Genomic DNA, 16065 nt, shown 5'->3' with positions numbered 1-16065 from the left:
AAATGTGATATAAAATGTATGCTTGAGCCATTAAACTGAAAGCTTTGTATATATTGTTAAAGTGTCATGATCTTAATTAATGTAATTATATCTTATTCATTTAAACATTCAAATAAACTGATTTCAAAAATAAGATTTATAGTTTTACACATATTGTCCTGGACAAACTTAGGCTGTTAATTATATTCTAACTATAATCCGTCCCATCCTCCTATAAAGATGTTTTTTTGTTAATAATTTCAGTTTGATTTGATTTAAGAAAAACAGTGAAAGTGTTTTAGAAATAACAACAAAATACTATTTTGTGTGCAATTTTAAAAACAATTGGCTCAGGAATAAATAACTTGTGGTAAATTGCACAGTATGAAAAAAGGAGTTCCCTGTGGGAAGGACTATATAGTTTCTTCAATGAAGATGAAATAAACACAGGAACATGTGCACAGGTTTTTGGACATTGCTCAAAACAAAATTTGTAAAAACAAATTCAGTTTGTTTGTTTTGTTTAACGACACCACTAGAGCACATTGATTAATTAATCATCATCTATTGGATGTCAACCATTTGGTAATTCTGACTTGTAGTCATCAGAGGAAACCTGCTACATTTTTCCTAATACAGCAAGGGATATTTTATATGCACTTTCCAATAGACAGGAAAGCACATAACAAGGCCTTTGACCAGTTGTGGTGCACTGGTTGGAACAAGAAAAAACCTAATCAGCTGAATGACCCAAAACCACCTAGGAACTCCTCGCCAGTCTTGACCACACCCATTTGTGTTTTTTTTTTTTTATAGTTTTAATACAGTTAAATTTGTCTAAGTGATTCAATCCAAAAAAAAGAGAAGAAATTATATTTAAAATTATTTCATTTCAAAATAAAATTTTGCAAACTAGAAAATAAATGTAGGCTTGCAGCTTGTTATCGAGAGGGTGGCGGAGAGGATACATTGGATGCACCACGATAAATGATTTTAGAAATGCACAACAATATGTCCAAAAAGAATACCTTTTGCTGGTAATGATCAAACACAGCCACACCCAAATGTACAACCACACAGAATTTGTTATTACTATTTGGTGTCTAATATATAAAGAAGAAAGCTTGCTGCTGCTGCCACATAGGTTACTCCTGTGAAACAGCAACAATGAATCAGTTACACACACTTCCCCACTGTTTGGGATTGGAGAAAAAACCTGATGCACAAGCACTGCAGGCAAGCACTCTTCTGACTAAGCTCAATCCTGCCCCCAGTTTCTGTGAATGCTGCCTAGACCCACGTTTCTGGTGTTGAACAATACAGAAGAATATAACAAGAGCCAAGAGTAAGAAAGAAAACTAATCCATCTCCAACAGGAGAGAAATAAAGCTAAATATAGCCAATTGAATATATTGCCTCTCTACAGCACCTATGATCCGGACAACACGTCATAGAAACTGAAAATCATTCAACAGCCAACTTGAGCTAATTTACAGGTGACCAAACAATTTTCACTTAATTTTCAAGAAGCCCACTTGCGTTATTTACTGTCACGGTCCTCCGACTACTAATAAAAAACAAACAATACTTTCATCAGTCTCTGCAAAGCCAAGTTCCAATTATATTTGAGCCGCTATTGAAATGAGACTTGTGCCACGGCGACCATATAATGACTCCGGACTTCTGTCTGTGACACAATGCGCTTTGGTCCACTGTCTTTCATGCATGGGTCGCCGTGTTCACGAGTTTTTGATTGATGGAGCTGGTAAGGTCATTGTTGGATTCTGTGAGGTCACAGTGATATAGTCAATATCGGTCTTGGGTACATTTCCAGGGCAGTTTGGTGAATTGTGACATGACAAATGTGCCTGAACCTTCAGCAGATGTAAAAACTTGTCAATGGTTGACCAAGTGATTGCCCATGACAAATGTGCTTGAACCTTCAGCAGATGTAAAAACTTGTAAATGGTTGACTCAGCGATTGCCCATGACAAATGTGCTTGAACCTTAGTAGATGTAAGAACTTGTCAATGGTTGACTAAGTGATTGCCCATGACAAATGTGCTTGAACCTTTTGCAAATGTAAGAACTTGTCAATGGTTGACTAAGTGATTGCCCATGACAAATGTGCTTGAACCTTAGTAGATGTAAGAACTTGTCAATGCTTGACTAAGTGATTGCCCATGACAAGTGTGCTTGAACCGTAGTAGATGTAAGAACTTGTCAATGGTTGACTAAGTGATTGCCCATGACAAATGTGCTTGGACCTTTTGCAAATGTAAGAACTTGTCAATGGTTGACTAAGTGATTGCCCATGACAAGTGTGCTTGAACCTTAGTAGATGTAAGAACTTGTCAATGGTTGACTAAGTGATTGCCCATGACAAGTGTGCTTGAACCTTAGTAGATGTAAGAACTTGTCAATGGTTGACTAAGTGATTGCCCATGACAAATGTGCTTGGACCTTTTGCAAATGTAAGAACGTGTCTATGGTTGACTAAGTGATTGCCCATGACAAGTGTGCTTGAACCTTAGTAGATGTAAGAACTTGTCAATGGTTGACTAAGTGATTGCCCGTGACAAATATGCTTGAACATTCAGTAGATGTAAGAATTTGTCAATGGTTGACTGATTAAGCGATATAGTCAATGTTTTAGAAACCTTTGTTTTAAAATCACATACCTAAGCTACATTAGTGTAATGGTATAAAATGAGGGAAATTATAAAAGAATAAAGAGCAATATAGTGTCCATAATGTTTTGTTTTAGTTTCGGATTCTGATTGTAGAATCTAGTAAGAAGTTTGTTTTGTTTAATGACACCTAAAGTCTAGTAAAGTCATGGAGAGATGTTACCCAACCAAGACACAATATGTGAAATAGTTTTTGAAAAAATAGAAAAAAGAACAATATACTTTGCAAAGTGTTAAGTCCAAAATGTTTGTTTTGTTTCTTCTTCTTTTTTGTTTAATTTGAAGTCTTATTTTACCTAAAAATAATTTTATAAGCATTTTAAAAGAAAACTAAGAAAAAGTAGAAGAAAACGTAGAAGAAGAAAAAGAAGAAAAGGTAGAAGAAGAGAAAATAATTCAATGTCCAAAGTGCTCTCAAGACTAGACTGAATGCTTGTCAAATTTATCTGATAACTTTTTCTAGCTATTATATCATAAAAGATTTTAAACGAAGCTGAAAGAAAGCAGAAGTGGCTAGATAGGGAAGAAATTAGTTTCAAAGGAGAAAATGGAAAGAGACCCATAATTAAGAAAAAATCCTGAAATGTATTATAATAAACCTGCATAAAGCAACTGACTGTCTAAAGAAGCCAGTTTTGAATGGTCAGGGATTTATCTAGACAGTAGTGAACACAGGACAAAAGGAAAATTCCAATTTGATGGGTAAATTTTTTTCATATATGTCTGTTCCGATAAGTAATGGCACATTGCATCATTCAGGTCTAAAAAGATCCCAATTATGATTAAATCATGCTAATTTTCATCACAAGAACCTAACAAACAAGAAATAAAACCTGAATACATCTCTGGTGGTTTTGACTACACATTCTATCAACTCTGTAATGACATAAAAAGCTTAACAAATTATGACCCACATATTGTAAGAAATCACACCGGGTTAAGGGCTAAAATGATTAGAAAAATCACCAGCCGCGTGCTAGAATCACAGAACAGGCGACTATGACTGGCGGCAGGTCATCAAGGACCATGCAATTACACTGGTCGAGTTCACAAACCGACTGCCCCAGTAAGACCAGGAGCCGTTCCAACACTCAACTCCTGGTGAAGGGTTCTCCTGTCAAACGAAGCGACCAGTTGACAATAAGAATTGGACCAAACAGTCATCTGTAAACGACGGCACGCAGACCAGGTGACACAAGAAAACAAATGTTACAGAATAAAGCCAGATTTTTTTAAAAAGTTGAATATTTGTTGAAAATTAAAGACAGAGTATTGTTTTTAATTATACGCTAGAGGCTATAAGGTGTTAGACATATGGTAACTGTGGTAATGGTCGATAGATGAGAGAAGAAGAAGAAGGCTGTTTCAGAATTCACTTTTAACCTAGCAATTTGGCTCTGATATGAATACTTTTCCACATATAGTTTTCAGAAAGCATTTTTAAGACAGTTTCGGTTGTGGTTGTTTTTACCTTTGTGTATACACACATGCACACATTTTGTATATAGATGACATTAAATGGAACATCCAGAACATTTTACAGTACGTAATAGTATAAAGGTTTTTTTAAACAACATTAGAGAACATTGCTTTGTTAATCATCACCTACTGGATACTAAACATTTGGTAATTTGGACATATAGTTTTAGAGAGGAAACCCACTACATTTGTTTCCATTAGTAGTAAGGGATCTTTTATGTGCACCATCCCACAGACAGGATAGCACATACCACAGCCTTTGAGAGAGAGAGAGAGAGAGAGAGAGAGTATGTGTTTGTGTGTGTGATTACAAAAATTACTGGCACTGGAGATATCAGTCTTCAAATTCAATTCAATAACTATATAATAAGATCTTCACTTTATAAATAATCACCATACTACGAAAAACAAATCTTGAAAATATATATGGCAAGATGCAAATAGACATTTTTGCAACTGACACATGGAAGAATGGACCGATGCATACCACATATATAATCTTATAAAATATACCACACAGTGAAGAAACAAGCAATACCAATCTGTACACCAATGGTCTACAAAATCTCATTTTAAAACATTTTTTTTTATATCAACAATCCTTGTAAATAACACTTAACAAAATACCAAAAAAAATTTTTTTTTAAATCTGACATAAGTAATTACCATCACATAGACAAGTAATTACCATCACATACACAAGTAATTACTGTAGGTTTTTAATATGTGTTTTATGCAGTTTCGACCATCAAACAAATGACGAAATGAATGATCCCTTACTTTGAAACGAACTTCTCCCCATCTAGGCTTCTCTTTGATAAAAAGCCGACAGGTTGGTCCTGCTCCGATGAATTTGACAGACTTTGAATTTTGCCACCACTCACTCTTAAATGGTTTAGGTAGCCCTGTCGACATAAAATAGGACACTATAAGGGTGGGCCACACTCATAAAGGATATTAGTTTTCTTTTTAGCAAAAACAATATTAATGAAGTAATAAATGACTTTTTGGTAACTAATGCCACAACTTAAAAGTTTAGATTAATAAAAGTTCCTTTTCTACAGTAAATAAGTGTTAATAAATAGCTTTTAGTAACTTGTATTATAAATTAATCAATGGTTTATGAGTGCAACAGTATTAATACAAAGAAAGAGAGAAGTGTTTTATTTAACGACGCACTCAACACATTTTACGGTTATATGGCGTCAGACATATGGTTAAGGACCACACAGATTTTGTTAGAGGAAACCCGCTGTTGCCACATAGGCTACTCTTTTACGACAGGCAGCAAGGGATCTTTTATTTGCGCTTCCCACAGGCAGGATAGCACAAACCATGGCCTTTGTTGAACCAGTTATGGATCACTGGTCGGTGCAAGTGGTTTACACCTACCCATTGAGCCTTGCGGAGCACTCACTCAGGGTTTGGAGTCGGTATCTGGATTAAAAATCCCATGCCTCGACTGGGATCCAAACCCAGTACCTACCAGCCTGTAGACCGATGGCCTGCCACGACGCCACCGAGGCCGGTGTATTAATACAATGTATGTTAATAAATAGCTTTTAGTAACTAGTGTTATAAACTAATCAGTGGTTTACTAGTAAATAGTATCAGTATAATCTTTCAGTAACTAGTATTTTAAATTAAAATAGAAATGTTAGAATAAAATATTTTCCATTTTGGTCTCAGTTTAACATATTTTCAGTATATCTTTCCAAAACAACAATATTAATATATATTTATAGAAGTAAACAGGTCATTAATACTTGTGTATTTAGAATACTAAAAATAATTGGAAATAACAGGGACACATTATTTATGCTATAAATGATGACAGTGTCATTTACAGAACACATCACAACAAATTTGGAAACAGTCATTTTTTTTTTTACAGCAATGACAAAATGTTCCAAAATTGAATTTTCTGGTTAAGGGATTAAATTAGTGGGTTTTAACACAAAGAACAAAAAACAAAAAAACATGCCAAAAAAAAAAAATACTCTGTGATGACAATAGCAGGTAGACCATTGGTGACAAACTAAACACAACAAGAAGTGTTCAAACACAAAACACAAACACAAGTTACCACAGCTAGACGTCGTTGACTTGTACACAAAAAAACCTCTGTATCCCCATAATATCCTCATAATATTTTTAACTTATCTTTCATAAAACTTAAGAATAAATAAAACAACAAGTAAAACCAAAAAATGGACAATCAGATTGTATTTTTAGTTGTGTTTGTTACATGTTTTTCAGTGACAATATTTACGTCCAGTATACATTCAAACTCAAGTCAGCTAACTGGGTTTTCTCTTGACAGTAAACATTAATGGGTTACTCCTACCTACAAGTGACAAGGGATCTTTTATAAGCACCTTAAATTGCAGATTATATACAACAAATACCACATCCCTTGATATAATAGCTGTGGAGCAATGATTGCTATGTGTGGTTCAAACTGCTTCACTAAGCTAAGGAGGAGGAGGAAATGTTTTATTTAACGATGCACTCAACACATTTTATTTATGGTTGTATGGCGTTAGACATATGGTTAAGAATCACACAGATATTGAGAGGAAACCCATTGTCACCACTTCATGGGCTAATCTTTTTGATTAGCAGCAAGGGATCTTTTATATGCACCATCCCACAGACAGGATAGCACATACCACGGCCTTTGATATACCAGTCGTGGTGCACTGGCTGGAACGAGAAATAACCCAATGGGCCCACTGACAGGGATCGATCCTAGACCGACCGCGCATCGAGCGAGCTCTTGACCACTGGGCTGCGTCCTACACAAATTGTCATGAAAGTCAAACTAGACCGACCGCGCATCGAGCGAGCTCTTGACCACTGGGCTACGTCCTACACAAATTGTCATGAAAGTCAAACTAGACCTGTAACAGTACACAAAATTTCAGCTGATTGATCCGAGACCGACCGCACAACGAGGGCACATTTTACCACTGGGCTACGTCCCACCCCTTGCTGAGCTAAGGAGTACATTCTGTGTTGAGTTGGTATTGGGATGTCAAACGACACCTATCAGCTTTAAACTCGATGATATGACAACTATTCCACTGATGCACGTTTTACAAACTGCATATTATTTCTCTTTTTTTTCATGTGAATACCTTGATTTGCTAAAAAAAAAGTAAAGATAAAACGATAAATATCTTCACATAAATGTGAAAGGAATTTATTTTAAGGTGTTCAGATTTTGCAGATAAATATTTTCTGTTACCATAATCTTGTTAATAAAAACCCGTGTTCAACATTTTTATAAGAGTGAAATATTCTTAAACAAAACCAAAAGAGAAAAACAAAGGGCGATAAAAATATTTTTCAATATAAATATTAACTTTCGATAAGAAAAAAGAAAAAAAAGAGAAAGAATTTAAACATCTTGCAAGTACAGTTTTACAACAGTCAATGAAAATTATGTTGAAAATTTTATTTTTTACTAATGTAAAAAGTTCTTAAACAAAATCAAAAATGAAAAACAAAAGGCGATAAAAAATATTTTTCAATGTCAACACTATCTTAGAATAAGAATAAGAAGTGAAAAAAAGGAAAAGGAATTAAAACATTTAGCAAGTACACTTCATTACACATGTCCTAACTACACTGAAGGTGAACTTCTTAAAAATGAAATTTGATCTGCACTTCAATCTGAAATGCAGCACCTGCCCTGTAAAGACTACAACAATGATAAAAAAAAAAAATACTAAAACGGGATTAAGCTCATTCAAAAGTATGTCTGGTTGTGGGACTGTCTGACTGTCATTATTATTTTTTTTTTTTTCAAGGTTGTTACAAATGAAACAACTCTTTCAAAGAGTGCAATGAAATGTTCAAACCATACTACAAATTGTTTATCAAACAAATTTTGAATCAGATTTAACAGAAATAAATATGTGGGTATGACTAACACAATAACAGAAGAGGTTATGATGACTTGTGTCCATTTCAGGGTTTGTTTTATGTCCCTCCTTTTCACTGTTGCACCACATTAAAAAACAAAACAAAATTTGTTCAAACAAGCCTGATAAAAGCTGACAAAAAAGCAGGGTACAAAACATATTTAGGCAGACTTTGTAATAAAGCTACAAAGAACAATAACCTCATAATGCATTTTTCTTATGAACAAAGAAAAAATATTTAGCTGAACATAGTTTGTTTTGTATTAAATGGCAAATAAATGAAAATTCAGGTGGCTAAATGTTCCCCCAAAAGACCAACTCTTAATCCTACTTTCCCACCCAAATTCACCATTTAACACATTATGCAATAAAGCCTTAAAGAACAATAATAACATAAGGCTGTAGATGCATTTTTCTTAAGAACAAAGAAAAACTATATTTTACTGAAGACAATTTGTGCTAGATAAGTGTAGATTTAGGGGGAGTATGGAAACCTTCCTCCAAAAGACCCATCTCTTCATCATAATTTTCCACCCAAATTCAGCTTTTGAAAACTGCAGCAGACTTTGTATAGAGCTGCAGATTAAGCAAGAGCAGATAACTCCCATTTTTTGTCCCCCAGTATTGATTTTTTCCTCCATTGTGAAAATACCAACAGTTGTTCTTGTTGCATGAGAAGGCCAGAACAACCAATGTAGTGCTCTTAGATTTTGGGAGGAGTATTAAATAACACACTAATTCTTGACCAGTTACAAACCATACTCAAGCAGAACAGAATAAAACAATAGAAAAAACAAGCTGGTTATTGTTTTCTTTAAATTTATTTATAAAAATATTATGAAACAGATATAAATCATCTTTTATAAAGAAAACAACTTTTGTAGATATTTTATTTTTTTAAATGGAAGTAATGTTATATTGTGAGTAAAACCAGTTAATTTGCTTATTTTATAGCATTTTCATACTAATTTGTGAATAAAAATGAAAAACACTGAAGAAAAACATAAAAACAAAGGTTACATCTATTTGTCATGACTAGAACAAACATATATCCCTGATGTTTTCCCAATAAAGGATGCCACATAAACTTTTAAAACTTCTTAACAGTTACATCACCATGCTGACAGAACTATGTACAAAAATATCTATAAACATAAAACATAGTATCATACAAATTATCACTGACAGAATCTTTTAACATGAATAGCTGCAGACTCACAAACAATACTTGAAAACATAATTAACAGAGCATGCAATACAAAAAATTGTCCACAAAAGCAGACAAATAATAAACATGCTAAACAGAAACAAAAAAATATATGGAATAATTTTCTTCAAACTTAAAATCCGTAACACTCTATAAAACATATCTATTACAACAATCCAAAAATAATTTCTCTATTGTGCTTCACCGAAACATATAACAGTAAAAACACCTTTGACATTTTGGCACCAGCCTGCAACTTCTTTCAAAATATGTAATATAGAATAGTGGACTCTGATTCATCATTGACACATCTAGATATATGTACATGTTATATACACACAAATAATGTTAATATAATTTTACTCTGTTAAATGATAAATTATACAGATGATCAATTTTCTCCATGTTTTTGTTACTCATAAGCATGAATGACACAATACTGGATGACTCAGTGATGCAGAAAGGTTCCATGGGTCATAAAATGAACACGGTATTAAATACACTGAGACAGACTTTGGCAAACTTTGTAGTCCCATACCACCAAAATGAGTCATAAAAAAACAACATCAAATGCATGCAAAACAAAAGTGGCTTAAATGTTATCATATCACAGCTTAGTATTGTTCTTAAAAGACATTTAAAAAAAAAAACCAAAACGCCAAAAAAACGAAGAAAAATACAGATTGCCAAAATTAATGAAAGCTGTCGCTGACAGGGAGGTGTGTTGAGATATGAATCTCATCATGGTTAAGCAGTGTAATGTGGGTGCACACACCAATAACGAAGATGCATGCGCGGCGCATGATGCATTCATGGTCATGAGTTTTGGCGTGATTGGTTTTTACAGCTGTCGGAAATACACAATAAGGCTTCTACTACCTCTGCTTCAGACTCTGCCTGCCGTTCCCTCTGCTCCTGTTGGTACTGCCGCTGGCGGTCATCAAAATCATGCAGTCGCCGTTGATATTGCTCAATCTGCTCTCGTAACATTTGGTCTTCCACCTGCAAGTGTTAAGACAAAAAAAGAGAAAAACTAACAATAATGTTCAGCTGCTGTCATAAATAGCTTTATTATATGGAATCAATTGGTCTATTGATGTAGTAACAATGTGCTTGCACAGGGTTGTTAAAGATTACGTGCCACTTCTGTGACGGACGATTACGAGACCGCTTGCGACAAGCAGGTGAACACTCGCAGCAAATAAGCCCATATCTTTCTTCCCATATTAATCAGATTTAATTTCCTCCCTGGCAGTTGTCAGCACTTCAATTTCCTTAGCATGCAGTGTGAACAGTTCTTTTTATTGTCTCAGAAACAAGCTCAATCACCTGGGCTTTTTCGTATGTAATTAAACAAATCTGAAATTGTTAGATCACTAGAAAGAGGTGGTGCAGGCAGTTGGTACCCAGCAGCTGAGGGGAGCCCCACAAAAGGCCAGGCCAGGGGTGTGCAGAAAGAAGGTCGACAAATTAAGGAAAAAACACCATCAGCTGCCAGTGGGAGCACTCTAACAAAACAACTTTTAATTGGTTTGGCTGGCATAATGAGCCTGTAGCCCCAAAACACTGGGTGCATATGGTTCCAACTGAAGCAGTTGCAGACACAGGGCTTACAAACCAACTCTGTGATAAAAAGGGTGGTAAACCTGCACAGCTGAGGTTCACAAAAAAACTGCTGCCTGCTCTGCTATTGATTTTTTCTGTCTCTTTGTCTTTTTTGTTTCCATTGTCTAGGGGAAAGTTTTAATTTTCCTCTTCTGCCAGACCCAACTTATGAATTTTATGAGAAAAGGTTGCCTGTGCCAGCCCCAACTGCCTGTGTTCATTCTGGTGCTTTCTGTGAGGTGCTTTCACAGAAAAGGGTTCCTGTGATGAGACAAGTGCCACAAGTACCCCTTTACAGCTTGTGTAATCCTTTGTTTCCATTGTCTTATGGAGGAAGCCTGCTTCTGTGGCAGATGGAATGGACACAGAGGTTAGATCTGCAAGTGTGGAGAAAAGGACATGGGTGAGATGGAGAGAGGCAGCACTTAACTTCACCCCTGTCTCTGCTGCATCAATGAGCAGGCTCCACAACAAACCGCCATCAACATTCTGTGGAGGTTTTTTCCACGTTTTTAATCTTCTGAAAATGCAACATATGGCATAATTAGGAGATTACACAAGAGGCACATGCATTTCACGATGGGTGATGGAGAGGATGGAGGGGGGAGCGGCCAGGATGTGGCGGCGCTGCGTGATCTCGTGAGAACGGGGAACCGTCGGCTGAATAGACCGTGGCTGAGCCCAATGCTTCCATCTGCCACGTGATTAACGCTGTGTTGAGTAATCAGACATCATCGGTGCTAAAGATCACCGCTAAGCCCATATCTCATGCCATTATGGTCAGGCAGTCCCCTATCGGCCATGCCGCAGAATTATTAATAATCACTGTGGCTTCAGGCTGAGCCCATCGCTGCTAATAGTCGCATCATAAACCAGTCAGTTGTGAACATTGCAAGATGGGTCCTCATCAAGAGATTTCAACCCCCCCCCCCTTCTCACTAGGTTTCATATCATCATCATACACTCTGTTCTTTTATATGACATTGATTACATACTTGGTAAACTTTATCTACAAATCTATTTTTTCCAAAATAAACTGTGACGTCAAACTGCAATTCATTTTCATAAATCAACAAACATCAACAACTGCAAAATTAAGCAGACTTGACCAGTGACCTATTAGTAACATCAGAAGTCAGTGAGGTCAGCCTTATATTTATACTTTTTTTCTGCAATGCATATAATTAATAATATACTGATGACTTGAAACTTAATTAGAAAAGGTCATCATCTGCTATGACCTCCGAAATTTTGCTAATAAATTGTTATTCACAGTGTTCTTTTAACAAGAATGGTATTCAGGTTAATTTTGTCACTGCGTTGAGGACGCACACGGTGAAGATGTGATTTAAACAAATTGCCGTTTTAACCCATATTGTGGAACTGCGACCGCGCTTTGTGCAATTTATCGATGACAGGCCATATGCCATGTGGTTGCACAAAAATTCCAATTAATGTCACAAAGTTCCGCAAACAGCCATGACTGTCTGTGTGTTTGCATTAGGGTTGCCCAATAACTTTTCAACACCGACGCCACATTAGCGCATCAACCGAAAACGGAACTTTTAAACAGATTGCCTCTGAGACTGTGATGAAGATGTTTGCATTATTCATGTGTTCAAATCATATTGGATGTAAATTTTATTGTTTTCATTAAATATCACCAAGGAGTGAAAATTTGACAAACCACACCAATCAAAAAAGAATAAAAGGCTTTTATTATTTTCAAGCGAGTAACGAATAAAAATGATTTTCACCCATCTGTCCAAGATAATGTTGATATTTCACACGATCTGAATAGTGATAATAAAAATTAAATTTATTTTTCTGATGTTCATCTAATTTATTCATATAATTGTTAACTTTGCAAGTTTCAAATGGAACATTAAATGGTAAAGTTGAATTTCTTTTCATATGGTACAAATTAAGACAGATTTTATTGCGCTATTTAAGAGTTGGATGCAATATGAAGACAAATTAGCAGAAGGGTTTTTGAAACAAATTTAATGACAGCTAAACTCTCTGAAGGTTTGCTGTTTGTCCAAAAAGAAAAGTTTCAAATAAATGGACATAAAAAATGGAAATAGAAAACCAGAGGCACCAAGAAAAGTACACATTGGAATTTAAACGTAGGCCTTTGGAAAGCTGCATTCTGTTTTAATAAAAAAAAATCTATTAACTTTTTTTAAATACAATATTATTTTTTCTGCAACTAAATTTGATATTACTTTAAAATCAATTGATTAAATTAATTTTTTTAGCAAATGTTAATTATTTTTGGGTCATCCTGGTTTGAATGCATTTTATGTAAAATAGAAAAGGTTCGTACCTTGAGAATCAAGATCACAGATTTTAAGGAAAATTTTCCATGAATATTTAATCAATTGTTAATAATTTCCTTTTCAACTAGATATCTTTGATGTAATGATTAGCTATAAAAACATATGTCAAATCTAAATTCAAAATGTTCATGGTGAGCAGAATGAAAGAAAGAAATGTTTTATTTAACGACGCACTCAACACATTTTTTATTTACGGTTCTATGGCGTCAGACATATGGTTAAGGACCACACAGATATTGAGAGAGGAAACCCGCTGTCGCCACTTCATGGGCTACTGTTTTCGATTAGCAGCAAGGGATCTTTTATATACACCATCCCACAAACAGGGTGATACATACCATGGCCTTTGATATACCAGTCATGTTGTACTGGCTGGAACGAGAAATAGCCCAATGGGCCCACCGATGGGGATCGATCCCACACCGACCGCGCATCGAGCGAGTGCTGTACCACTGGGCTATGTCCCACCCCTGGTGAGTGGAATGAGGTAACTCTTTTATAAATTCAATATAAAAAGCTTCCTACAGAAATATATCATTATTAAACAGCAACAATTAATGTTTATTGTAAACATAGAACAAGATTAGTTGTTCAATATTTTAATCACAAATATTACAGATGTTTTAGAATTCTAAATTTAGATTTTCAAAAAACAGACACACAAACTAACAAATTTTACTCTGAAGGACAATAAAATTTTTTATCTTGGTAAATCTAAAATAATATAGAAATGTTTATTTTATTTTAGGTATTGTGTTGTATTGTATTGTGTCTCACTACACTATTAGGGTTTGGGTTTGACAATCATGGCTGCTTCACATTTTCAATTCAGAATTTGTTCCCTCATTATTATCATGTTCACATAAAAATAAGATCTTGACTAGAAAACTGAACACATAACATTCTTATGACTGGGCTTCCTGGTTCACATCTTTTAGTATTCTACAAATTACTGTAGCGTCTTTTAAAAATAACCATTCAACTAACTTTTCTACAAATTAATTACTTTAAAAAATGTTTTATTCCTCTGGTAAAATGTTAACATATATTTGGGTAAATGTGCAGTTGTGACACTAATGGCCCCAAAATAAGGGATTCATCAATATTGTGGATATGAGAGCATCAAAAATGTAATTGAATAATTGTGTTGTTTTTAGGATAAACCCTGCAGGGGCTGGTGTTCATAAAGCACATTTCAATCCCTGTTTGATATTTATAACTCCCATCTCAGCCCTGTCTTCATCAAATTGCAAGGACTAACACAACTGAACCCTGCAGAGGCTGGTGTTCATAAAGCACATTTCAATCCCTGTTTCATATTATGACCCCCATCTCTATCTTGTCTTCACCAAACTCCATACAACCCTGCAGGGGATGATGTTTAAAAAGCAAATTTCAATCTATGTTTGATAATTATGACTCTCATACATGCCCTAACCCTAACCCTAACCCTAGTTAACTCCATCTAACTCTGCAGGGGATGGTGTTCATAAAGCACATTTCAATCCCTGTTTAATAAGTAATGACTCTCACCTCAGCTCTGTCTTCGTCAAACTGTAAGGACCCGACTCCATCCAACCTATGTAGATCTATCCATCCCCGCCAAACCACACACACGCCATTCATTATAAACTGTGACTTCAGATTTACCTGCAACAAGTAAGGAGGCACAATGTAAAATCTACTTAAATCAATCATCATTTTGAAAACATATATATACTCTATAAATAGAGATTATTATACAAGCTTGTGTGTTGTACTGATTTTACGAAACGAGTGTCAAGATTACTGTATTACTCTAACGAGAACGAGGATAATACATGAATCCTGACACGAGTTTTGTAAAATCAGTACGATTCACACACAAGTGTAATAATTTCTCTATAATCCACATTATCCAAAATAATATTTTCACTAATAACAAACTAGGACCATGTCAGAACGTTTTAAAGGTTACTAAAACGAAATGACGAAACGATGTCATTTTGATAAGCGTTTACACTGTGGAAGCCGCATTAAGTTATGACATTGCTTCATAAAATGACGTCACTTGTTGTGCATGTGAAAACATTATGACACACGTGGGTCATACTGGTTATATTTCCCTGAATATCTTGAACTATGTGGATAAATAAAATGAATTAAGAATCAGTAAACTTTAGATGTACCTCTAACAAGCAAGAAAGCACAATGTAAAGTCTACTTAATAGCAAGCATTCTGAGAGTACTGCTAAAGCAATACATGTCGCTTACCTGGCCCAACAAATTTTTGTATCTCCTAATTCAAGGGCCATAACTCTGTAAAAAATGACAAATCACCATGCAAGTTAAACATGGTCTGTAACAGTACATGATAAAGTTATATACAAAATTCCATCTCAATATCTTCAAGCATTGCAAACAAAAGTCTCGGAAAAAAATGATGGACGGGTAGTTGAATAAGATTATATATATAATCAACAAAATTAATAAGAACAAGTGGACTTCAGATGCACCTGCAACAAGCCTGGAATCACAATGTAAGATCTACTTAACAAAAACATGGCTTGAACTTATGATGGCACCAAAGTCTTGTAAATTAAAGTCAATGCAAGAGAATAGGTGTAATTGTGTTTTTATGTGTGATAAATTATTTTGTCCCTAGACGAAGGGAACAGAGAGACTGCAAAGTTTGTTTAGAGAGAGAGAGAGAAAAAAAAGAACCCAGGAAAAGAAAGAAAGAAATGTTTTATTTAAAAATGCACTCAACACATTTTATTTACGGTTATATGGCATCAGACATATGCTTAAGGACCACACAGATTTGGAGAGGAAACCCGCTGTCGCCACTACAT

General features: G+C 35.1%; 1 protein-coding gene across 2 annotated transcripts in view; it reads right to left on the bottom strand.

Annotated features, from left to right (window-relative positions):
• The window catches only part of LOC121388882 (core-binding factor subunit beta-like), a 57970-nt gene that overhangs the window by 24710 nt on the left and 17195 nt on the right, over positions 1-16065 (bottom strand). The window contains exons 4-6 of one of the 2 annotated variants that reach the window (XM_041520411.1): positions 14765-14881; positions 10164-10286; positions 4929-5053 (exon numbers count right to left, since the gene is read on the bottom strand). In XM_041520411.1, coding sequence (XP_041376345.1) covers positions 4929-5053; positions 10164-10286; positions 14765-14881 — 365 coding nt within the window. The remainder of the gene's footprint in view (positions 1-4928; positions 5054-10163; positions 10287-14764; positions 14882-16065) is intronic. The other variant, XM_041520410.1, reaches the window with a different exon arrangement.

The sequence above is a fragment of the Gigantopelta aegis genome, chromosome 14, assembly GCF_016097555.1.
Source record: "Gigantopelta aegis isolate Gae_Host chromosome 14, Gae_host_genome, whole genome shotgun sequence".
Classification (NCBI taxonomy): Eukaryota; Metazoa; Mollusca; class Gastropoda; order Neomphalida; family Peltospiridae; genus Gigantopelta; species Gigantopelta aegis.
Note: the sequence above shows the minus strand (reverse complement) of the source record. Positions and strands in the feature narration are given on the sequence as shown.